At 45.3% G+C, this 26,408-nt stretch overlaps 1 protein-coding gene across 1 annotated transcript; it reads right to left on the bottom strand.

The window, feature by feature from the left end:
* Positions 1-507: 507 nt before the first annotated feature.
* On the bottom strand, positions 508-13,209 carry LOC123044868 (folate-biopterin transporter 1, chloroplastic). The gene is made up of 9 exons (XM_044467736.1): positions 12,924-13,209; positions 5,606-5,865; positions 5,408-5,472; positions 5,159-5,321; positions 2,682-2,830; positions 2,347-2,595; positions 1,764-1,932; positions 1,585-1,677; positions 508-1,228 (listed from the first exon to the last, which is right to left on the bottom strand). Exons 1-9 carry the CDS (start codon positions 13,039-13,041, stop codon positions 944-946), a joined length of 1,551 nt encoding a protein of 516 aa, XP_044323671.1. The 5' UTR covers positions 13,042-13,209; the 3' UTR covers positions 508-943.
* Positions 13,210-26,408: the final 13,199 nt, after the last annotated feature.

The raw sequence follows: 26,408 nt of genomic DNA, 5'->3' as shown, positions 1-26,408 counted from the left end.
AACTGGCCCTTAACGGGATGCATCCAGATGAAAACATAATGTTACTGGCAATGTGTCCATGCGTTGCAATGGATCCAAAGTAGAATAATACATATTCACAGATCTGAAAGAAAACAGTCTAGTTTTGATATACATATCACTAAAAATATCTTATATTTCACTCAAAATATATTTCTTGGGCTGTTTTGATGAGGTAAGGGAGGAATGTGGTTGGTTTCAAGATACTAAAGGGTTTTCTGCAAATTGAAGCAGGGAAGTGGAATATTGTTGCAAAAAGGCCACAACTTACATCACAGTCGTTAGATACAGAACTAGTGGTTAGAAATGACAAATAGCAGACACGCCATCATCACCAACTGAGTCTTTTATAGGAGTAGAGAAATTTGAGCAGAGAAGTGAAATATTGTTGAAAAAGGCCACAACTTACATCATTAGATGCAAGCTCTAATGGTCAGAAATGACGGATGACAGACACACCATCATCACCAACTGAGTATTTTATAAGAGTACAGAAAAGAAGACCTGGTATTGTATCACAATCCACGGTACGGAGATGTGTTTGTTTCTTCATAATCTAATACTCTCCGTAGTACAGCTCCCACAGGGTAAAATATCCAAAATCGGTAAGGGAGTTAGGTTACTATTTAACCTTTTCATGGGGTTACATTAGTTACATAGAGATCACATTGTCTTGTTACATGTTGGCTACATAAAAGAAAGAGAAGTACCTCTGCTCCATAGCATCGGGTTCCATTTTCTGATAACCAAATCAAGATGATTGATCTTGGTGTTTTCATGACAGCAGTGAAAACTGTAGTATATCATATTTCCCTGCTGATTTGCTGAACTAGTACTGGGGAACAGCCATGTCTATTACCTCAGTTGAAATGGGGCTAAGCCATACTATACTTGAGAATTTGAACGCATTAAAAGACAACCTCAGTCAGCTGTGTTTTGTTTCTTCATTATCTGAATCTCCTGTTTCGTCTGGAAGGAGACCTAGAAGAGGCAAGGGCAGCAAGGAACTGAGATTGCATACAATAATCAACAGAGGTAGATTTCCGAAGCTTTCCCTAGTGACTCCAAAAATCTTTGTTAGACCAGCACCGACAAGACCACCAGTAACACTTCCAGCATTAGAAATGGACATCAAAGTGGCAAACAAAGTCGCCTCCATTCCTGGAGGGCACAATTTTGCAGCTAACACCAAAACTGGCATAAATGCAGCCTGCAACATAATTCAGGTTATATACAGTTACATGCAAGGAGAACAACTCAAGGCACAAGGAAGCCTTGTAAGAACAGTTCAAAGCCAGATAAGTTGACATCAAAACTTAAGTAATGATATGACGTAACTACATTGGGACAGGAGAATACTTTCCCCAGAGTGGTTGTAATGCTGAGAATTACAACTTGTGAAAGTTCAAATTGGCCAGGCTTATTTTCAGGCATATGGAGAGCAACTAGACTTCATGTCACTATTATTATGCAATGAACTAAATTGTTCACGTCCCACAGTAAATGTAGTAATACAAAATAAATAAGAGTTTGCCATCAATCAGCAAAAGTAGTCGTGTTACATACCTGGCCAAGGACCGTGATGATTAACGAATCTCCAATGGAGAACCACTCATCACTGATCCCAAACTGCCTATTAAGCCCAGTGACAAGAAGAACCTGGAGGGCATACAACACACTAAGGTTTTAACTTGGAAGGATGCAAAATAACTGCCGCTGCACTGAAATAAAAGCAAAATGAACACCTGTGTCATTCCAAGGGCTGAACCTATGATGGTTGTCACAAGAAATATTTTCCTCAGATGAACTGCCTTCAGAAAGTAGTTATAAATTCCAACACCGAGCAAGGATGCAATGGAAGTAACGAGTTTTACACGTCCTAGAAACTCTGGAGTGAATCCAAGCTTATTTGTGCTGAGATCAACAATAAGGGAGCATGAAAGTTCAATCAACTAAGAAACATTACAAAGTTAAACAGTAATCATACATTTTGAAATACATAATGGAAAGTTATGCATACGCTAACCAGCTGCTACAACGCAACCTGGATATAACAATGTAGAGCTTAACTACGATCATCAATATCTTGTGGCAATTTCTCTAGTTGATGTTTTGTTGTACCTCAAACGTCAAACCTATGAAATCAAATTGATACAATTAAGGATGAGCTAGAGGAAGGATCCAGTAACCAGTTGTAATTTATATTTCATAGAACTACTGCACTGCATTTAAAACTAGCTCCCACACAACAGTAAACAATAACCATGTACGCCATCAGAGATACTGTAATTGCAGACTTGTGTGAAATTGTGGCAACCTGATACATACATGAAGAAAAACATGGCTGACTCTGAGTGTGGTGTTGCTTGCCAGAGGAATATAAACAAGGTCGGCAAGAAAATGTTAGGTTGCTTTACAGAAGTCCATAGCTGCTTGATGTGCTGTATTGAGCTCTCAATGAATCCTGAACCAGAGACTGACATAGCATGTTCTCCAGGAGTCAGGCGATGTTCATTTACAAGAACTGCAACAGCAGATGTCATCAATGGTAAAAATGCCGTAATACCAAAGACAAATCTGTGTTTACAGAAATATTTTCATCAGTGTACTGCACCAGAGAACATGTGGAGCTTCAGTAGGTTACAGGAAGCTATGTGACGAACCTTACTCCATATGCATCCACAAGCGAACCACTGAAATATGCGCTCACAATTCCACCAAATGCCGAGGACCCCCAACATAGAGACTGGAGAGATCCAGATGTACTTTGTGATTCGCCACGAGCTCTCTCAACTACCATAGAATCTACGACCTGCATTATTTTCACAGGTGTCTGTTGAAACAAATCTAGGAAGCAACAATATATTTAAATAATAGTAATATTGTCCTAATTTATGTCAGGAACAACTCTAAGATGTGATAAGAGATGAGGTGTTGATTTTATTTAAAAGATAATCTTTATTTAGATATATTTGATTATTTTCAATGCACAACGGCAGCATTGGCTAGATGTTCTCAATTTAGAGACTGGTGTGGCCTAAAATAGTTTGGCAACTTCAAATAACACAGGAAATATGTATACAATCTGTCAATCGCATTGCAAAATTCAACTGGAGATAGATAAATGTTCAGTAATCGCAATATCCTCAAGAAAATATGGCATTACAGTCTCACATCATCGATCAGCAAATTAGCTACAACAAAAGCGCACGGATACCGTGATCCAATACATGTCGGGCAACCATCAATTAGAACAATTTAAGTTAACTTAGAACTAGCCAATATCCCTCGGTAACAATCTAGGAAAATTTGGAACTGACTGATGAGGAAGTAGGGAATAAAGAGCTTGTCTTTTGCATTGGTTAATAACAACCGGAGAAGGGTCCGAGCACTTTGGGTCTATTGTACGCAGCCTTCTGTCAGGACCCAAGCAACGATCTTCTGACAAGCAGAACACCTGAAACGAGATTCAGTTAAGTTTGAATTCAAATAGATTGGCGCGAAGTCCCCAGAGCCGTCCATCTGCGATCTGACGCTCCATGGATGCTCGTACCGCTTCGCGGAGTTATGAAGCCTGGATCGCGTCCACTCCGCATCGGATGGCTGCGGATGGTCGGCTGAGGAGAATAATGTGAAGACTTATATGTCTTCAGAGCTATGGCTCAGCCTCTCCAACCCAGATGTAGATCTGTGGCAGCAGTTTGAACTGGGGTAAACAAATCTCTGTGTCTGCGTCAACCAACTGGTTCTATTTCCTTGCAACCCTTTACTTATTGTATTCCTCTGAGTTCCGAACAATTTCCCCTTTCATTTCTCTGTGATTGTTGCGAAGACTTTTCAGTACTTCGATTCTCTTCCACTGCTTAGATTTTCACTAAGTGGTGCACGCTGTGAAAACCTTGTCTGTGCTTAGACTGTTAGATTTACTCGCATCTTAGCCTGTTTGTATATTGTTTCTGTGATAGCATGTTTTCTATTGTTTTGATTACCTTGTGACTAGGGATGAAAGCGGAGCGGAAACGGACGTAACTGAGTGCTACCACATTTGTTTTCATATATTTTTGCAGAAGCAGAAACGAATACAGAAACCCCGGAAATGAATAAGGAAACAGATACTACCGGAAACGGACACCGAACGAATACAAAACAGACATGAAAACACAAGTGGGCATTGACCGGAACTTAAAAACCCCTTGAATCATAGAGAAATACACATAAAAGCAAACAAATTTAATGAATTGTTAACATGTCTACAAAATAGTATCATTATGTTAGCAACTTAGTGTAGTATTGTAGTAGTACTGGACAATTGCGTATAGGGTTCTCAAGCTGAGTACATGTCTGGTAGTAGAATTTGGGCCTCAAATGATCCATTCTACTCATTGTGTTATTGTGTATTGTTTGGTGGTTGGGCTACAAAGCAGCCATAGGTCTATAGTCCAAACAGAAATTCCATATTCACGGAAACGGAAGGTTCCGTTTCTACGCATGTTCCACCGGAAAACACCATTCCGTTTTTGTTTCCGTTTCCGCATAAAAAATTCCATTTCCACTTCCGTTTTGCAAATTTTCGTTTCCGTTTCCATATTTCCTCTCCGTTTAGTTTCCACTCCATTTTCATCCCTACTTGTAACTCTGTTGCATGTCCTCTAGTTTATTTAGTTCTTCTACTAGATTGCCTCTGAACTGCTTTGCTGATATCCAATTATTCTTCTATTTACCAAAATATTTCGTGTTTTCGAAGAATTTGTAATAATATCACCCCCCTCTCTGGTAGATAATTTTGTTCCTACATTAAGGATTGTTGATGCCTATCAATAACTTTAATTATTTTTAATAGCTTCAAGAAGGCAGCCCCAACATGTTGTAAGATAAGGTCTGCACATAGGCATGTACTCCGTATATAAATTTGGAACTCTAGAGGAAAGTGCTTGATGTGAACCAATCGTTATTTCTAGCAAGTTGATGTTATTAGTGTCTGCCTTTCTGTATGATGGAAGGTGATCCCAATGACACAAGAGCATCAGCACTTAAATAAATGCTAAAGACTGTACAAATAAAATACGTCACTCGAAATTAACACTCGATCTGAAAAGTTTGAAAAGATAACTTTCTTGCAGAATACTTAGCTCATACTTACAACATCTGAGAAGGCAACAGAAAGTGATCCAAGAAGAATAGAGAATCCTGCACCATATTTACTGTTCACTACTGTAGCCATCAAACTCCATGAAAGTGTTCCAAGAAATCCTGACAGAATAAGATATGATCTTCTTCGATACCCATATAGTGGAATAGAATCACTGGAAGGCAAGAGCAGCGGAGTCAGTGCCACCAAATGCACATATACATACAGCAGAAAGGAATGTATGGGGAACTTTCACGAGACCTGATAAAGCCATAGATTGGCTTGATCAACCAGGGCAAGGATGAGAAGCCAGATATAACTGCAGTCTATATAACATAAACCATATTAGTCACTTATTAACATCTATTGCTTACAAGGTAAATTATCACATGCATGTAACAAGACCAAATCTCTAAATATCAGGACCACAAAGACAACGAAGGGAAAAAGACCAGGTACCTCAGCTGGATCAAGGTGAAGATCGTCTTTTAAGTAAAAGCTCACAGCAAGTCGTGCAAGGCCTAAGACCCCTTGCACAAAATATACAATGGCAACTGCCATATTATCAGGAGATAGGTCCACCCCGAATGCCGTGAAGTATCCTGACTTGCTCTTCCGTACATCATCTGTACTAGATTGCTTCTTATGCCATCCCTCCAAGTATCTCTTACTTGTATCAGCTTTAGTACATCCCACCTGATATCTAGGCACAATATTTCCTACAGTAGGTACCATGACGGGAATGAGTATGCCAGCAAGCAGGTAAATTCTTCATGTTGTATTAATGTCGTCCAATTTTGCAGAACATTTTGGTTGACGTAACGGAAATATCATGGGGAAAATGTGGGGAAAGAGAGAATGCGGAAGAAAGGTTGAAAGGGGTCGTGTTGTAACAGATCCAATATGCAAGTTGTCAGGGCCGTATATAGACAGGTGCAACTGGAGAAGTTGCACAGGGTCCCAAAACCTTTGAGTGCCCCAGATTTTTTAACTGTACTAATTATTACTAATCTAAGGACTGGAGACTAATGATCGGTTAAAAATTAAGAGAAAAGGAGTCCAAGCCAGCGACAGAAGCATTTCTACCTATAATAGGAATTCCACTAACGATTGGAGACTAATGATCGGTTAACACAGTTTGTTGTTAAACCATGGATTTGGTTTACCAATTCCATCATTATTGCATACTCTTTGGGAACAACTCCAAACTCACGGCCCAACTCACATCTCTCCCATCTGTCTTCGTCTTCCTTCCCTCTAAATTTTTTTCTCACACACCCTCACAAGGAAACTCACAAATGACAGGCGGATAAACAGCCCACGCTCTTTTTCCAGTGCTTAGCAGCAAATCACCGCAATTAAATCGCTGCAAATTTAGTCCTCGTCTCCTCTCTCGATTCTCCTTCGAGGGCTTTACATATTAGATGTTTTTCTACTGATTCTTCCATTCAAGTGTTCCCTTCAAAACATGAAAAAATGACACTACTGCTATGATTACTGAATTTTTTCTGCATTTTTAATACATGGGGCCTGTTACAACATCACGTTTAACCTTCTTTTTTACATATTAGATGTTTGCACTGAGCACCGAATTTCTAGGTACATCCCTGCAAGTTGTACAACTAAATGTGGCACAAAGTAGAGAACACAAAACAAACCTATAAGCCTATGTGGCACAAGAGAGGATTGAGCATAGGTGTATGTCTGTTATTTGTGTTTTACGCAGAAAATTTGTGAGAAAATTTGTGAGAAGATGGACCATTTGGACACACAAGCGGACATAAGGTCACCTAATATCCATTCTACTTCATCCTTTGATGTTGTAACTTCAAATACAGAACAATATGGTCTACAACCTTGAGAAAGATGAGACTTGGGTGTGGAGGATGGTAATACTATGTTCGTACGATTTCTACTTGCAAAAATGCTATATACGTGGGAACCTTTCCTTGAACAGGTCTATGGAGATAGTGTAGTACTAGCACTGTCTAAGGTGAACCATCGAATCAAAGCCGGATGGATGAAGTGGTGCCAAGCTTCTGGAGTTCTCTATGACAAGAGAGTGCCACAAAAGCTAAAAGGCAGGTTCTATAGGACGGCGATTCAACCCGCAATGTTGTTTGGTGCTGAGTGTTGCCCGACTAAAAGGTGACATGTTCAACGGTTAGGTGTGGCGGAGATGGGCATGTTGAGATGGATGTGTGTGGCCACACAAGGAAGGACCGGGTCCAGAATGATGACGTACGAGATAGAGTTGGGGTAATCGGTGATTGAAGAGAAGCTTGTCCAACATCGTCTAAAATGATTTGGGCATATTCAGCACAGGCCTCCAGAAGCTCCAATGCATAGCAGACGGCTAAAGCGTGCTGATAATGTCAAGAGACGTCGGGGTAGACCGAACTTGACATGGGAGGAGTCCATAAAGAGAGATCTGAAGGACTGCAATATCACCAAATATCACCAAAGAACTAGCCATGGACAGGAGTGTGGAAGCTTGCTTGGTTGCGAGATCTTACGAGTTTCAGCTCTAGATTACCCCAACTTGTTTGAGACTAAAGGCTTTGTTGTTGTTGTTGCTGCTGTAATTAAAAAGTGGGTCACATGTTGTAGGTGTCGCTTGGTATTATGGAGTCGAATTGTGGCATCAAGTGAGCATGTCAAGCGGCAAGAGTCTATGCCGGTAGTTTTTAAGACCTTTTTATGTTATTTCATCATGCTTTTAGTAGTTCAATTTCATGAGTTTTGTTGAGTGGACTTGCATTTATACCTTCCGAAATGTAGGCCTCAAATGTTTCGCCCCGGCTAGGTTCAATTCCTGGATCCACCACTGCCAATAGGTGATCCGCGTCGGAGTTGCCCTTAGGCACTATTGGCAAGAAAAACAAGACAGCTACCCAGGTTCAATTCCTGGATCCACCACTGCCAATAGGTGATCCGCGTCGGAGTTGCCCTTAGGCACTATTGGCAAGAAAAACAAGACAGCTACCCGAAGGCTTACCTAGCTGTAATTTAATGGGATGGGGGTAGGAGGACAAAAACACAACCCCCCCCCACCCCCGCTCGGGCGACTCGGGGGGCGAACCCTAGGCGCGTCGCCGGGCTCCCTCCTCCCCCCACCCTCCCTCGCCGCCGCCTGAGGCAGCCGCCGGGCAAGCCCAGGGCCAAGGAGGGTGACGGCGGGGCTTCTGGCTGCCCTACTTCCGCGCGGGGAGCTCTGGATCTGGAGCAGCGGCTCCTATGGAGAGGCACCGCCTGCTCTGCGGCGAGTGGCTGTGCGGATGGTGGATCCGGTGTCCTGGCCGCACGGGCGGCGGGATCCCGGTGGTGAGGGCGGTCGGTGGCGGCTTCTGCGGCGATCGGTGCGCGAGATCTGGCGCCTCCCCTCCTCTGTTCGGCGTGCGAGCCTGCCTGGTCGGGTCGTGCTTCCCTGGTCACCGGTTCCGGACAGGTGGTGCTGTTGGTGGCGGGGATTTAGTTCGGGCGAAATCCCTGGCCGGCCGCGTCGACGGCGATGCCCGAGGGCGCCGTTCCCCTCCTTGGAGGCGTCGGTATGGACTGATCCCCTCACTTCCCCTCCTCCTCGGTCTCCCGGGCGAAAGCCCTAACTTTGTTGGGCGGCGGCGGCGCTCTCGGTGCCGTTCCCTTCTTGAAGGCGCCGCTTTGGGAGCATTGGGGTTGGGTGGCGCCTGGGGGTGGTGGGTGGCGGCGGCGGCGGTGTGGCCCTCTTGTCCTAGCTTGGAACTTCCCCCTCTGGTGTTGGATGCTTGCAGCGGCGATGTTCTGCTCAACGAGAGCCCCGGCGTCTCGTTGGGGATGCGCCGACCCTCCCTATGTGGTCTTCTTCCGGCAGCATCCATCCCATCTTGCGACGATGCGGCGCCTTCGATCCAGGCGAGGAGGTAGTGGCCTCCTTCGAAGATCGTGTACTGGATGTGCCGTGCCGGGACCCGTAAGTGCTTGGCGACGGCATGCCCCGCTGGTGTCGGCCCTCCTCTTCTTCGAGCCTATGTGATCTTGTCCCCGGTGCAGCATTCTTGGAGGGGGACCTCGGCGTCTTCGGCCTCGCTCTATTATGACCATCTTCAGCCCCATAGTGCTTGAGGCTTAGTTTTGTGCTGTCCATCATCTATGTATCTTTTTTTAGAACATCATCTATGTATCTTACCGCCTTGTTGTTCTTTCTTTTGCCTGCGGGCGTATGCGTGTAATCCTGGCCAGTTGATGGCTTTGTTAATTCAAAGCCGGGCTAGGCTCGAGCCCCATCTCGGGCTCGACTGATGCCTTTTCTCTAAAAAAAAGTTGTAATGAAACAACCATTGTGCTGATTCCCAAAGGTAACGATCCACTAAGCATCAAGGACTTCAGGCCCATCAGCCTCTGCGATGTCATTTATAAGGTTATATCAAAGGTGTTAGTTAATCGTCTCCGACCTTTTCTTGATGACCTTATTTCTGAAACTCAAAGTGCTTTCGTCCATGGAAGGATGATAACAGACAATGGGATTATTGCATTTGAATGCTTCCACAAAATCCAGCACAGCTAAAACTCGAGAGACAATCATTGTGCCTATAAACTGGATCTTGCTAAAGCCTACGATAGAGTTGATTGGGGCTTCCTGGAGGGTGCACTCCGGAAGCTAGGATTTAATCAAAAGTGGACCAACTGGGTGATGAAATGTGTGACCTCGGTCAAGTTTTCCGTGAGATGCAATGGTGAATTATTGCAAGCCTTTGCGCCAACCAGAGGGCTACGACAAGGAGATCCACTAAGTCCCTATTTATTCTTGTTCATAGCTGATGGCCTTGCTACACTCCTAAACAGAGAAAATGTGATGGGGTCCATAACCCCGATAATGATTGCTCGGGGAAGTCCAGGGATCTCCAACCTCCTATTCGCTGATGATAGCCTCCTGTTTTTTAAAGCCTCGGTTGATCAAGCCACAAGAGTACGGGAGCACCTTTCAGAGATGTACGGGTCAATTGTTGAGCCAGAACAAATGCTCTCCTCTGTTCAGCGAGGCCAGACCAGTCCATGTCAAGGAGGAAATCATGACTGTGCTTGGGGTGGTTTCCTCCACTTTTGAAAGTAAATATTTAGGTTGCGTTCGGTTTGCGGGTATAGAAAACACTGGACCAGAAAACTGCGAAGGATTATGATTGATTGTACAGTACCAGACCATAGGGTTATAGAGGAGAGGAAGAGAAGCATGCGGGGTGTTTGAAGCATAGGTGTAAAAAACTTTGTTACTGACGAAGATTGTGTACACAGTGGCAGATTCTATGTTATTTTTCTATCCGCATGTACTCTGTGAGTTTGTCTCTTTCCTCGTGCATGACTAGTATAGTTTAATTTTTTATTTGGAGCCGTGGTGCCTTGCCTCGGGCATCCGCCCAAAAATGAGGTTCTACTGGATTTGTGAAATCCTCTGGAATGAGCCCTCCAAGGCAAGGTTTCCTTCAAATTTCTGTACCAATTTCTTATGAAACGAACGGGTCAGAGGTAGACAAAACTACAGGTTTTCAAACCTGTAGATTTCCTTTGATTTTCCTGCAGACCGAACGGGGCCTCAGGTCTACCGACACCGGAGGGACGGATGAAGAATGAGAAGTTCCAACCAATCATAGACAGATTTGGGAAAAGGTGCAATGATTGGAACGAAAGATTCATGTCTCAAGCGGCTAAGGAAGTACACGTCAAATCGATTGTACAAGGCTTACCAACATATGTCATGGGAGTTTTCAAATTAAACCACAGCTTCTGCGAGAGTTATGAGAAAGTCATCAGGGACTTTTGGTGGGGTGACAAGGATAACCACAGGAAGGTTCATTGGATGTCTTGGGAAAACATGACAAAATCAAAGAGGAATGGAAGCATCGGTTTTCGAGATATGCATTTGTTTAACCAAGCTCTACTTGCTAGACAAGGTTGGCGATTAATCCAGAAACCTGAGTCTTTGTGCTAGATTGCTCAAATCAAAATACTATCCAAACGGAAACTTGCTTGATACGGTATTTTCTTCGGATGCTTCCCCAGCTTGGAGAGGGATCGAATTCGGTTTAGAACTGCTAAAAAAAGGTTTGATCTGGCACATAGGGAATGGAAGGAAGATCCAAATTCAACGGGATCAATGGATCCCAAGGAAAGAAGGATTAAAAGTGGCCATTTTCACTAGGAGATCAAGGCTAAGGTGGGTTAACCAATTGATGAGGCCAAACAGCAAGGAATGGAATACGGAACTAATAAACCAGATTTTTCATAAGTTTGATGCGGATGAGATCTGCAAAATAAGAATACCCTCCAATGCGGTGGATGACTGTGTGGCCTGGCATTACGAAAAAACTGGTGTCTTCACTGTCAAAAGCGCATACAAGCTTGCTGATTCATTAAAGAGAAATGGAACGGCAACGGCCTCTAGCTCAGCAAGAGATCCAGGTGATAGGAGCATATGGGATGTAATTTGGAAAGCGAACATACCAGAAAAAATCAAGATCTTTGGATGGAGGGTCGCTACACAATCTCTTGCCACGAAACACAACACTTTTAGAAGAACAATAGTGAAGGAAGATGTGTGTGATATTTGCGGAGTTGAAAGCGAGAGTGAGTACCATGATGTTATTGCGTGCACCAGAAGTAAGGCACTTAGGGAGGCCATGAGGGCACATTGGGAAATTCCCAAAGAACATGCATTCAGAATGACCGGTACTATTGGTTCCAGGTGCTCCTCTCCTCGCTAAATGAGCAGTGCAGAAGTAGAGTCATGTTGATTCTGTGGCAATCATGGCACCTACGGAATAATGTGATCCATGGAGATGGCAAGGACACTGTCTCTGGAGCTGTCCAATTCTTGCTCAGGTTTGAGTCTGACCTGGTAGAAACCTTGCATGCATCGGATCGAGCTGACAGCAAAAAGGCATGGTCTCTCCACTGCCCAAAGCCATACATGCAGATACCCCAAGCAACGAACCAGTGGATGGCGCCCTCAATAGGACTGGTTAAAGTTAACACAGATGCTGCCTACTTGCAGGAGTCAGGCGACACTTGGGGTGGCGCAGTAGCGCATGACCACCGGGGCCTCGTTTTCATCTCTGTTGGCCGACGCCTGCCCCGTTGCGCATCGGTAGAGGAATCTGAGGCAGCCGCAATACTGATGGGACTATCTGAAGTGGTAAGCTGTACAATGGGTATCTGATCCTAGAAACAGACTGCATGGCCATTGGACGAGAGCTGAGGGCGGACTGGACCTGCAGGTCTGCATGCTTCCCTCTGGTCTCTGACATTAAGGATCAGCTGAAGACATTCTCCACTGTCAGCATCAACGTGGTCAGCAGAACGAGGAATAAGCTCGCCCATGGGATTGCTGCCAAGGCTAGGAGCGATGGTGATTTCCACCTAATCGCTGACGTCCCTAGGAGTGTCAGGAATGTAATGCTCGACGAGTGTACCCAAACCATGGTGTAATCTACAAATCATGGTTTCTCAAAAAAAAAAACTGTAATTTAACTATTGCAGCTGCATTGCACATTTTCACCAACTAATGCACGGGAGCGCACGAGCACGAACAATGCTAACACTGAGAAGTCGAATTTGCTAATACAGTCAATTACGCTTTATGTTAGCCCTTGCTCATCACAATTCAACTTGATCCCCGCTTCTACCACGCAACAAGAAACTACGCCCCATTCGGGTTTCCCCAATTCCAACACCCCTCGATGCATTGCCGCACCGGATCCTTGCATATAGGCGAACCTTCCTAAGTAGGAGAGAATAGGGAGCTCACCAGACCGGTGGTCGGAGGCGGAAGCGGGGGCGGAGTCGCGGATGCCGAGCTCGAGCGGGCGGCGGCTCGCGGCCTCCTCGTCGTACGGCTCGCGACCTGCCGAGGTTCCGGAGGCCATCCCGTGGGGCCGGAGGCAGCACCGTTTCCTGAAAGACGAGGAGATCGGCGGCCCTGCGCTGCGGACCGGAGAGGGGGGAGAACGTATCCTGTGCACCTGCTGCACCAAGGACTCGTGGGCCACTGCGTGAGGAACGAAGAGACGAGATGTGGTGCTAGTGCTACATTTACAAAACAATCCTTGTACTACCCATTGTTAGAGTTTGGGCATAAATGGAGCCTTCTCATGCCATGTACCCTCTCAGCCGTCGGATCCAATTCCCAAACGAATCATGTCCGTCGAATCTTCAACTGAACTTATCCTAGTCGTCGGATCGAGCCCGACACTGCTACAATGAATAGTGTTGGCGTTTTTTGCCTCCGTTCTGCCACCCTCACTCTCCATGACAGGCGGGGTCAAGTCAGGGTGGGTCGTAGTTGTCAGCGACACTGGAGGCGAGCGTAACCAATGCTGGTTCTTATGGGCGCGGGAGGCGTACCACCGCCTGTAATTTCCGTTAGCCGCCAAGGGCAGTTCGGACATTTCATCTGACCAGGTGCCAAGTGGCTTATCGGGATTAGTTGCCCCGTCCCCAATCGGGTGAGACGGCTAAGGTTTCTCTCACTTTTCTCTCTCCCTCACGTCAGTGTCGCCGCCACCTCCCCTTCTCAACCCCTGCTCTCCTCTCTCTTCCTCGCCTCACCTCGGGTCGTTGCACGCCGGTAAGCATCGCGGCCGCTGATACTCTGCGTCGCTGCTCCTTCTAAGGGAGAGGTAGGATTTGCGGCTTGCTCCACCCAAATGCGCCCATCCTCCTCCACCCCTTCTGCCGACGGCGATGTCCGCACGCCCTTGCGTCGCCTTCCTCGATAGTCTCCTTCTCCCCACTGGCCGCCTCCACTCGCCCTCACTCGTGGGCGCATCATGCGGCCCGAAAAGAGGGCACGGAAGCCAACCGTCATCGAGCATGAGCGACGCCGAATCCTCTCCTCTCTCTCGTCGTCTAACTCGGATGCAGCGCCCCAGGCAGATGAGACGCGGCTAGGAGGAGGAGCTGACGGCGGTTGTCAAGGAGATCCACCGCGAGCCACCCGGCGCGCCGGGATGAACTCTCTGGTGGAAGATGCATCCACATCCAGCAACCTCTGCACAACCACGCGCTCGAGGGAGAGGGGGAGCCCAGGGCCCGAGAGCTAGTTTTCTGGTCAATGGCAGATGGATCGGATTCGGGGTGCAGTCTTCCTCGAAGATCGAGAAAGCTATCTCCTTCTACACCATCAGGGGCACCATCAGGGGCACCACCAAGGTCGCCCGAGGTACATACTCTCCTTCCTGTTACAACATCGCCATTTGCGCCAATATTTGGTGATGTGGAGCATCCTACGATCATCCCCATGTATACTGCGACTACTCCCCAAGCCCCAAGAGCACATACGATGAGACCTCGACCATTCGCCATTGGACACAAGGTGAACCGCTTCTCTCCGAACCGTCACTTTCTACATGTGAGACATGGCTACTACCGCAAATGTATGTGTTATGCATGACCAGGAACCAAGAGGAAGACCATGGAACAGCTAGGAGCATTGGAGAAGACGGCGAGGACACCAAGTGCGAGGAACAAGAGGAAGAGCTGCCAGGAAGCTACAGCTCTCGGACGTCGGACGACCTTCGGACATATGACGCCTGGAGATTCCGTCGGCCAGAACGACTCCAGCCGAGGCATCCTACAGTGCCTGGATGACCGCCCTCATCAGCAATCGGACGACCGACCCCGTCCGGATATCCGGCGTTCATCGACCAGAGCCGAAACGTCGGAAGTCTGACGCCCTCCTGACGTCCGGACCCCCGCGAGCGACCGGACGACCGACGCATGTCGGACATCCGACACCACCTTTCTGCACACAGTGTATCGGGCCGAGCCCATGTACCCCTTCGCCCTCACTTACCCCTTCATGGCCCTAGACTATATATATACTCCTACACCTCCACCATTCTAGGGTTAGCATAGGTTTAGCTCATTTTAGAGATAGAGCTTTGCTCATCCATGTGGTTCTACTCCATCGAGAGACCGCGGCCTCTACGGAGAAGATCCACGCTTGGATTCAAGACCCCTCATGGGAAGATCCCTCACGGACTCAAGACCCCCTCACGGAGATGAACTAGTTACCGTTTGTATCGTCCTTTGTTGACTTTGGATCGTGTATCTCTTTGTGTTCATGGATCTAGCACATGTGTGATCGTTCTTGTGGATTTGAGTGTTTTCCCTCGTGATTTTCCCTCGTATTTCCCCTTGTGTTCTTCGTGTTCTTCGTAGGATCCCCTCTACTTGTGAAAGATCGGCCTTAGGGTTACTATCCTACATCATCTTGGTATCATGAGCCACGTTGATCACGAATTTGGAGTCCCCGCCCCTCTTTTTCTAGCCTAGTTTTGTTTGATTTCGTCCTAAATTTCGAAAATCCCCACCAAAAATAGCCCCAATTTTTTTTGTGATGTTGTTAGTTTGATGTTTTGTCGATTTTTATCCATGGATTCGTTGTGTTTCGAATGGATCTGGCATCTCCACAAGTTTCCCCACTTTCCATCCACGAAATCTCCTCAATTTTGCCCCCCAAATCCCCAATTTCCGCCCAAAATCGCTTCCCGGATCTGAAATTCCGCGTTGAACCCTACCCACCGGACGACCGACGCTTTCTCGGATGTCCGTAGCCCCCGGAACCACCGGACGACCGGTACTTACCGGAAATCCGACCCCCTCCCCCGTCCAGAGTTGAAATCTCGGATTTCCGAGCTCTTTCGAACGTCCGTCCACCGGACATCCGACATTTCTCGGACGTCCGACACCTGTAGATATCAACTTCGGCTGATTTTTATTTCGCCCATAACTAATTCATCCGAACTCGGATTTTGACGTTCTTTAGCTCGTTTTGAAGCTATTGACATACCCCAACCTGCAAAAATACTACCACCATCATTTGACTCCATTAAATTTGGAACTTTGGCATATTTGCCTAGGGCCTTCACCACATCATCCGCATAACCACCACCGACTTCCGCAACCTAACCCATTTAATTCCCCATAGCATTAGTGGTTGCTTGAGTAGTAATTTGAGTCTCCTAAGGTGTTTCGGCTACTTAGGGACGGTTACTTCGTCATCAACCACCACGACCACTTCCGCATAATTTTGCCAACCATACATTAACACCACCCCAATTTAACCCAATTTTGTTTGAGTTGTGGCTTGTGTCTCCTAAGGTGTTTCAACTACTTAGGGACGGCGACCTCAACTTCGACTCGCATAGCCCATCATTCTACTTCCGCATTCCCGAGTGCAAACCACCACCGCTTTTCGCTACCACCATTTGACATTTGCCTTTGAGATTTTGAGTTCGCGGTTTTTTCGTTTTCTAGGGTGTTTTGGCTAACTAGGAATGTTCGACATCGACAACACCGCTGCTCAACTTCGCCAAGGATTCGACATCGACCACTTCACCATTTTGACATCCTAACCGTAAGCAAGACGGTAACCTCTATATCATCCTGGTATCGTGGTATCCCTTCATTGTATTCTCCTTGCCATTGCATTGTTAACCCCTAGCCCATTTTGCGTCATACCTATCGAGACTATCCATTGAGTATTGCCGGCAACGTTACTTATGCACATTAGTGATCATCAATCTACACCTTCCATTGCTACATACCATATCATATTGGTGGTATCATAGTACCATCCCTTGTGTCACAAGATTGTTCCCACATATACACAATTGCTATCTTCGTTGGTGCATTTCGCATATTGCCTATAACATTAAAAAATAAGCTTTTAAGCAAAGAAAAAGAGAGCAAAGAAGCTTGTAAGCAATAGCCATAGCATCCTAACACATTACATATAAGATTGTCATATCCGATCATCTTGGATCATACCACCAGAACATCGTACATACATACATACCATACTTGGGATAGAAAGTTGATACATTTGGCATCTTATAGGTTGTGCACAAGTGTTATATCCGCGTACTGAGCAATTGTGCTAGTGTCTCTCTTGAGTTGTGCAACACGAGCATTTTCCGTGGATTCCACATTTTGTGCTCATTCCTTGGTTGCACGACCCCATTTATCTATCTGTGTGTGTGTTTCTATGTGTCACCCATTGCTATTGGTCTACTTGTTTTACTTGCGAATTTGTGAATCTCTTTCAATATTATTGACTCTTGCTAACATTTTGCATCAAATATTTGTGCCACTATCCTCACCAAGCTCCACCAAAAGCTTTACTTGTGTAGGTGTGAGAATCGACAAGATCCGATACCAATTGTATTGTTTCCTTGTTACATTATTGAGTGATCATTGATTCATCTTCAACATTGGATAAGGTACATTGGTCTAGTTCTTCTCTTTCTCCCACTCACATTTGCTCGAGTCTTGTGATGGATAGGCAAGGAATTTCATCTCCGGTCTTCGACAACAACGACGGCGCGAAGAACTACATCACCAAAACGTCCATCTTCGATCTACAACGGCAAATGCAAGACACACACTCAAAATTGCGAGAGCGCATCGAAAACCTCGCCATCGACATACGACACTCCGAAGCACATACAAGAGACTACTTCGACAACAAGTTTTCCACACAAAAGGAGGAGAGGGATGCACGGATGGAGGAGATTCGGACCTTGTTGGTCAACCGCTCTTCCCCTTCGTCATCCTCAAGGTGACAGCGAGCAAGTCGATCATCTTCGGAGCGCCCACACGACACAAGCGCAATTCGTCCATGTCCACATCTTCATGGCGACCACCATCACATTCGTGATCCACAGCGTCATGAAGGGCAAGTCACCTCCAAGCAACATGTGCACGACGACGATGAATGACATCTACGACGAGCTCAAGCACGACAACGACATCATGAACATGAAGATGCTCCACAAGCGCAAACCTACAAGTCCCAACAAGCTCTACATCAAGCTATGGCCAAACTTCATGAGCAAAAGAGAAGACCGCGAGACGAGAACCACCAAGACGGAGCTACGGCTACAACAACCACTTCGGCATTTTCGCCAAGTGCTATCAAGGCATCTTCGCCTTCGGACATACGACATCTTTGCCTAATTCCCATGAGTACGCCTACATCGACATCATCAAGTCCAAGGTGACAACCTACAAGCGAGGGCGACACTTCCATCTTAGGAAGCCCATCAAGGAAGATGACCGAGCATGGGAAATTCCCTTCGGTCATGGAGATAAGCTATGATGTGCCACATCATATGGGCCTCTTACAAGACGAGGGCGATAAGATGGTCGAGCAAGGGCCATCCCCTTCGACTAAGGCGACGAGCATGAACCTCTTCAACAACATGAAGACATCGCCCATATTGGACTCATACTCCAAGTCAAGCTACGAGACCGCACATGAGACCCTCACTTTGGTCTCGGAGGAGAGTGATGATTTGCCACACCTTACGACATTCTTCTTTGGAGGCATTATGGATGAGGAGGTTGAGCATGGGACTATCCCTTCAACCAAGGCGGTGATAGGAGTTGAGCATGGAGCATTTGCACCTACATCTCTCCAACACCTACATATGACGAGATGACCCAATTCCCATCTGTGGAGAGCCACCCCACCATGAGTGATATGAGTGACTCCATCGTATGTGATATTGAGTGCATTTCCTATGAGAGGATGAGCGTGACCACCACTAGCCCCACACATGAGAGCATGCCACACATCCTATGTGAGGTTGAGAGCCAAGTGAGTGACTCCACCAACCATACGAGTGAGAGCATCCAAGAGTGAGTGAGTGAGGTAGTTGATAGGGCATGTGAGGCCACTATGATTTCTAATGACTTAGCCTCTACTCCGAGTGTGTTTTCTTTGGTGCTAGGTCTCATACATGACGACATGCCTACCCTCGACGAGTCCATCCCTCCAATGGGAAAACCGATGGCCATGGTGTAAGAAGATGCACCCCCCACATGGTACCATCAAGTTGCAACCTCACCTACAACACATGAGCGGCGCTCCAAAGGTAACATAGGTGATGGTGCTTCAGTTGTCACACTAGTGGACTATCTTACCAATGATTGCTTGCATGATGTTGACACACCTATTACCATGCTTCATGCTGGTGCGACTTTCTCATGTCATGACTTACCAATTTATGATGAATATGCTGATGAGCATGTTGAGTTGCCTAGTTGTGATGCTATGCTCCATAGGATATCACGTGAAAGTTCTATTGGTCACATCATGTTTGATAACCCAATTTGTCATATGCTATGAGTGAGATTTCTCATATTGTTTCATTACAATCTCAACATAGTAACTATGCATGCCCCATTAAAATAAATCCCATTTGCACTTATGGCATAGATGACGAGATGATGGTTATTGGCTTTTGTTTTTCATGCGATGATATTGCCATGCTTTCATTACATGATTTGCGCAATTCATCTACTATGTCATGCCATGATCACATAGAACCAAAATGCTTTGTTTTGGATATTGTCAATATTCTCCATGTGATGTTTCCATTGATGCTCGAGGATACCCCCATTGTTTCCTCATAAATATTAGGAGTTTTTGATGCATTCCATACATTGCATGATTCCCATGATTGTGTGCACCATATGCATTCCATGAATAACAATGCTCTACATATTTCTCATGATACAATACACAACTTGAGTCTCCATTATGATATACATAACAACAAACCTCTCATGATGGATGACATGTTTCTATATCTCGCATCTCATTTATTTGAGCATTGGCTATTTTGCGCTAACCAACACATGCACATGCGCATCATAATGGATCATGTGTACATATACCACGCACACACAATTTTCCCCTTGTTTTTGTTTTGTGTAGGTACTTATGCAAACTCGTCAACCTCACAATCTCATGAGTTGATGAAACGAGCTCTTGAGAGCAACGACAATTTGGGATCACGTGAATTGTCCTTACCACCGCTCTCTTCGCGCAACGACTACGTGCATCTTGTTGTGGTTCTAAGCCTGATAGTAGAAAGGGGGGTAGGTATGGAGAGGCAAGATCTTAGTTATGGCGAAGATGTACACACGATGTTTACGAGTTCAGGCCCTTCTCGGAGGAAGTAATAGCCCTACGTCTTGGTGCCCGGAGGCGGTCGATTGGATTATGTGTGTTGAATTACAGAGTGTGCGAACCCATGTTGATAGAGGCCGAGGTGTCCCGATCTTTCGATGAGATGATAACTATCGATTTGGTGGAAACGACTTTGACGATCCGACTACAAATGTGCACGACGTTGCGCCTTAGCAATCGCTAAACCAATCTCCTGAGGTTATTGACCACGCCGGAGCACGATCAACCTGACCACGAAGGTCTATTCCTGCAAGCAATCGAAGAACGAGCAAGAATATGATAAAAGCAATCTGAATATTGCGAATATGCATGAAGTATTGTTAAAGGTGGGGATCCGTAAGCGGTCTTGGTCTGGTCGTTGGACACAAACAAAGTACATGAAGTTGCAATGGCTAACTTTTAACTAAACAAATCCCAAGGGAAAAGCTACTAGATGGATCTACTTATATAGGAGCAAGGGGTGGCGGCCAAGGATGTGGGAGGATGTCCCAAGGCAGCCTAAAACTAACCCTAGGTCGTACAAGGCCAATGGGCCCAAGTGGAGGTGATGTAACACCTTTGGACTTATAGTTTGACTCGGATTCTGCTGCAGCATCAGATTGTTTCGTCCATAACTCAATGCTCCGGACGAATTTGAAGATTATTCCAATTGGGTTGGAAAGTGCATGAAATCTAGTTTCCAACAAAAAAGGAATCACCCAATTCGGAGTCCGTATGAAAAAGTTGTGGGCGTTTTGAGTCAGATATGTCTGTGCAGTCCGAATCTGAATCCAGAACGTGAGAGACTTGGACTCTATCTTCTCTTGGGCCAAAAGTGACGTGAGAGAACTTTTTTGAACAGAAAATAAACATATCTTTCTTCCTTATCTTCATATGTGGATTGTACAAATGTCCCATACACCTGCAATTAGGCAAAACACAAAAGTGTGTGAAGTATTTTTGTTCTGGATAACATAAATAGATTATTGAATAGTTTGCACTAGAAATCACCTGACAAATATGCATATATGCAATATTTTTGGTCATATCCAAGGTAGTCATGTCCTCATCATCCTCCCCATCTTGAAAATAAAGTCGTCCTGGCGTTGCTTAATCTAAAATGTGGCTAACAAAAGAGACAAGGTGTACATGTTGTATATGTATACATCATCCATTTTTACTTCCCTTGATTTTTGCATATATGACACATGAATAGATGAGTAACTTGCATAGTTCATAAAATCTAAAGCCAACAAATTAGCACAAGAACTAGAAGGCATGAAAATATTGCAACTCAGTTTGCACATATAAGTGAAGCTCTTATTCATTTCAAAAGATTGACAATGTTCATCATTAAACCATCCCAACATTGGTGAATAAACCTTATTTGAATCAAATTTACATGCTACAACATGCTTAGATAAGGAAACATGCAATGAGTCATTCGACACAGAATCATCACCAAGATTAAAGGTCATATCAAAATGATTAAACATTGATTCGTTTGCATCAACAGTTAATTCAATGGGTGCACTTAAAATTGTTGGTATTTCAGTTGTTTGATCATATGACACAGTCATGACAGTATCAAGATTCTCTAAAATAGGTGATGTGCTCAAATCACCAGGCAACTCAACACATGATGCATTCAAGTTAACTAGGGATGCATCAGTCTCATGTGAAGTTATATCATCAATACCTTTACTCTTACCTTGTCGCAAAGACGTAGCTGATGTAGGTACGGGCGTTGACAATGCACCATACACTTGAGATGATGTCGCGCTCATAATCTAAGGTGGGGCTGCTCTAGTAGGTGCAACGGTGGAGGAACCAACCGGTGGTGGTGAGCATGAACTGGAATAGTAGTTGTTGTAGTCACCCAATGCATCCTCCTATATCTGTCTCTCATAGGTACAAGCGCGAACATACATGCCAGTAATGCAACGAGGAATATAGTGAAATCTTGCACGGATATCATGGTTCAAACCACCAAAAAATCTATTCATTATATCATCCTCAGATTTTTCTATGTCACAATGATGCATATAAGATTTGAACTCTTGGTAGTAAGCATGAACGGTGTTACTGCCTTGTTTTAATTGTTCCAAATTGCGAAGCAATTCACGACGATAGTAAGGAGGAAAAAATTGTTGTCTCATTACAGCTTTCAAAACTTTCCAAGTTGTGGGTTGGTTATCAATGTTTTTCTTACAATGCACACTCCACCAAACAGAAGCAAAGCCAGTAAATGCTCTAGTGGCAGCTCATACTCACTCAAGTTCAGAAAAGTCATGGTTACTAAAAACTTGTTCTACTTCAAACTCCCAAGCTAGATAAATAGCAGGATTAAATCTACCTTCAAATGACGGTAAAGAGATAATCTGACCATGTGCTTGTGTGTGTTGTCCCAACTCTTGTGATGGTGAAGATGTGTCCGTCGTCCAAGAACTTCTATCTCTGGAACCTGTCATGATTAGCAGAAACAAGAAACAAAATTCGAGAATAATGTTCCTATAAACTACTAGGATGTGGTTGTAAAGTGCTCACAGTAAAGCAAATATCAATATCTTATAAGTTCTTACCATGCGGCAGGTGGTGACAGGCAACCAGCGATGTCAAATAACTCCAAAGATTGTGTAAAGCGATTGCCAGGGGAACGTATGTATACATGGTGTAGAAATATGTGGAGCTGGGTTGGCTATATATGGTAGCAAAAGATTAGCAATAATCAATTCAGAGATGCAATGTTGAATAAACGCTCAACGACGGTACTGTGCTGGTCCTAGGCTAGACCGGACGCGAGCCTAGAACACTAATGAGGTCACAGCATAGCACAACTAGCATCAATGAAGGATACTAAGTAGCTCTTCACAACAAGATATAAGTGAAGATCACAACGACAGTAAAGATAATGATGAAAAACAACTGCCAAGCAGGATATACAACAACTCTCTCTCCAACTTTCCTCTTGGAAAGTTTCAGCCAATTTTCTGATAAATTTTTTCAAATAATGCTACTAACTCAAGCTTTCCAATGCAAAAAGAATCACTCAATTCCGAGTTGATATGAGGAGTCAAAAAATTCTAAAACTGGCTTGAAAAACTAGAATAAGCTGTGTTCGCGAACTTAGGAGGCAAAAAGACCTATTTAGAAGCTGTTTTGAGGTGCGAAATATTGAACAAGCTTCTGTAACTATTTAGATGCGGCTCGTCTCTAGCTTTAATTTGAGTACTCGTGGAGCCAAAACGGACTTCGTATGAGGAAGTTATGCCTGTTTTACTTAGCAGTGCACAAAACAGATTCCAATCCGAATTCTGCTACGAGATTGAGTCTAGATAGATCCGAACTTTTTTTTCTCTTTTTTTTCCTCACACTTTTTTCTTTTTCTTTCTCACTTTTTTTTCTTTTTTGTCTTTCCTTTTTCTCTCTCTTTTTTCCTCTATCTTTTTTTTCTCCCTCTTTCCAAGACAAACTAGATAAGATGCAGATTGGATCAGGCGAAGATGTGAATGACCTCAACTATGATTATGATAATGAACAGTGCATAACATGTGGTGGAAATTGATGGATGGGATGGTAGACAGCGGAAGGGATAATGATGCAGTGGCGGCGTGACTAATGTGAACAGAACTCGAAACTCTAAAGGAACTAGACACCAAGACCAGCAACTCGACACGACGATGTATCAGATAATTCAATAATGCAAACAATGAAAAGATAATTGCAAAGGCTCAGACTGGCTAGGACAAAGGATGAATAGATCTAACTTTTTTTGTGGTTTTTTCTTGGACAATAGGTAAGAAAATAAATCTAATCTAGGGATGACAGGAAATTCTCACCGGGCAACCTGAAAACTGATACCACTTGATCGGGGCGGGGGTGTCCCGATCTTTCGATGAGATGATAACTATCAATTTGGTGGAAACGACTTTGACGATCCGACTACAAACATGCACGATGTTGCGCCTTAGCAATCGCTAAACCAATCTCCTGAGGTTATTGACCACGCCGGAGCACAATCAATCTGACCACGAAGGTCTATTCCTGCAAGCAATCGAAGAACGAGCAAGAATATAATAAAAGCAATCTGAATATTGCGAATATGTATGAAGTATTGATAAAGGTGGGGATCCGTAAGCGGTCTTGGTCTGGTCGTTGGACACAAACGAAGTACACGAAGTTGCGTTGGCTAACTTTTAACTAAACAAATCCCAAGGGGTGGCGGCAAGGGGCAAGGGGTGGCGGCCAAGGAGGTGGGAGGACGTCCAAAGGCAGCCTAAAACTAACCCTATGTCGTACAAGGCCAATGGACCCAAGTGGAGGTGACGTAACACCTTTGGACTTGTAGTTTGACTCGGATTCTACTGCAGCATCAGATTGTTTCGTCCTTAACTCAACGCTCCGGGCGAATTTGAAGGTGATTCCAATTGGGTTGGAAAGTGCATGAAATCTAGTTTCCAACAAAAAAAGAATCACCCAATTCGGAGTCTGTATGAAAAAGTTATGGGTGTTTTGAGTCAGATATGTCCGTGCATTCCGAATCTGAATTCAGAACGTGAGAGACTTGGACTCTATCTTCTTTTGGGCCAAAAGTGATGTGAGAGAACTTTTTGAACAGCAAATAAACATCTCTTTCTTCCTTATCTTCATATGTGGATTGTACAAATGTCCCATACACCTGCAATTAGACAAAACACAAAAGTGTGTGAAGTATTTTTGTTCTGGATAACATAAATAGATTATGAATAGTTTGCACTAGAAATCATCTGACAAATATGCATATATGCAATATTTTTGGTTATATCCAAGGTAGTCATGTCCTCATCACCTGTCCCAGAGGAGGAGGGTGGCTTATATAGAGTGCGCCAAGACCCCAGCCCACCTCCATTACAAGGAGCTTAATGTACGTAAAGCAAGGGCATTACTGGTAACGCCGGCATTTAGTACTCTTAATGCTCATGAAGGCTAAGGAGTAAATATTTGGCCGTTGTATGCTCTTCCGGCTTCTGGTCTTCGATATGTCGAGTGATCTTCCTTGTGGTCGAGTGATGACAGGTAATGATTGTCGAGTGGAGTGAATGTCGAGTGGATTGCACTCGACGTACAAGACTGGTGTTCTTCTGTTGACTCTTGGTCTTTCCATCTTCCAGGGTAGTGACATTGGGTAGGACGTATAGGTCGAGCCTATGACCCTACCCCGAGTCTGTATCCTCATTAGTAGCCCCCGAATGGATTAAGGTTTGAGAGGAAAGTAAGACAGCGTTGGACCTGTCCCGTGCTTCGTGTCTCTGCGAGTGTTACCTGTTAGACTGAACGCCTGCGTTGATACTTCAGAGTCGACTTGCTTGCCTTGATCCATTCAGGAAGTTGTCGATTGAACTGGTGGCCTCATGCGTCGAGTGTCGTGTGGGAGCGTGAGATCTCGGGCGAGATTGTCTACGGGGAATCCCGGATTCTGCGGGATATGAAATTTCGGAGGCGCGCACGGGTAGGAGGGCGCCAAAAAAAGGGAAACCCAGACAAGCCGAGACGCCTCAATTATCACGCCACCTTTTTCGCCACGTTCGCTGTGCGCAACTGTAGCAGAATTTGACGGGATTGCCCGGCCCCACGCGTCAGTCACTCGGAGGTGAGCCTTTATAAGGCGATGGGGCCGGGGTGCTTGCACTGTGCACGCCCGCCTCTTCTTCTCCTTTCTCTGCTCCTCGGCCAAACCAAGCGCTACCACCTCCAACGTTGCCGCTTTCCCACCATGGTGAAGGACAAGACGGCGGCGCTAGAGCGCGCCAAGAAGGCGACGGGGTGGCGAAGGGCAAGAAACCAAGCCGCGGATCGTCATCGTGCTCGGGGTTGCCGCCAGGCTGGATCCAAGGCGATTGGATCCGGTCTTCGATTTTGCAGGAGGATCTGACCGAGCTGGAAGGAGACCAGGCTGATTGCAGAGGGAGCGGCGAGGCTGCCAAAGGGAGAGACGGAGCCGCAACCTCGACCGGGTGAGTGTGTCTTGCTCGCCACCCATGTCGACCGGGGCTTCTCGCTTCCTCCACATCCTTTCTTCCGAGGGTTTTTGAACTTTTTCAGGGAACAGCTCCATCACTTTTTCCCCAACACCATCACGTATCTAGCCGCGTTCGTGTTGATGTGCGAGAACTTCTTAGGGTGTCGACCGCACTGGGGTCTCTTCAAACACATCTTCACCATTCGTTCCCAGTCGGTTAAGAAGGCGAAGTCGAGTGACTCGAAAACCCACGTTATCCAAATGTGCGGGGGTTT

The sequence above is a fragment of the Triticum aestivum genome, chromosome 2B (assembly GCF_018294505.1).
Source record: "Triticum aestivum cultivar Chinese Spring chromosome 2B, IWGSC CS RefSeq v2.1, whole genome shotgun sequence".
NCBI lineage: Eukaryota > Viridiplantae > Streptophyta > Magnoliopsida > Poales > Poaceae > Triticum > Triticum aestivum.
Note: the sequence above shows the minus strand (reverse complement) of the source record. Positions and strands in the feature narration are given on the sequence as shown.

Bases quoted from the DNA above. Each gene is read 5' to 3' on its own strand.
- LOC123044868 (XM_044467736.1), bottom strand. From the start codon at position 13,041: ATGGCCTCCGGAACCTCGGCAGGTCGCGAGCCGTACGACGAGGAGGCC. The intron at 5,866-12,923 runs GTGAGCTCCCTA...TACCTACTGTAG, and splicing joins CGCCTCCGACCACCGGTCTG to GAAATATTGTGCCTAGATAT. The intron at 2,596-2,681 runs GTTCGTCACATA...CTGTAAACACAG, and splicing joins GTGGATGCATATGGAGTAAG to ATTTGTCTTTGGTATTACGG.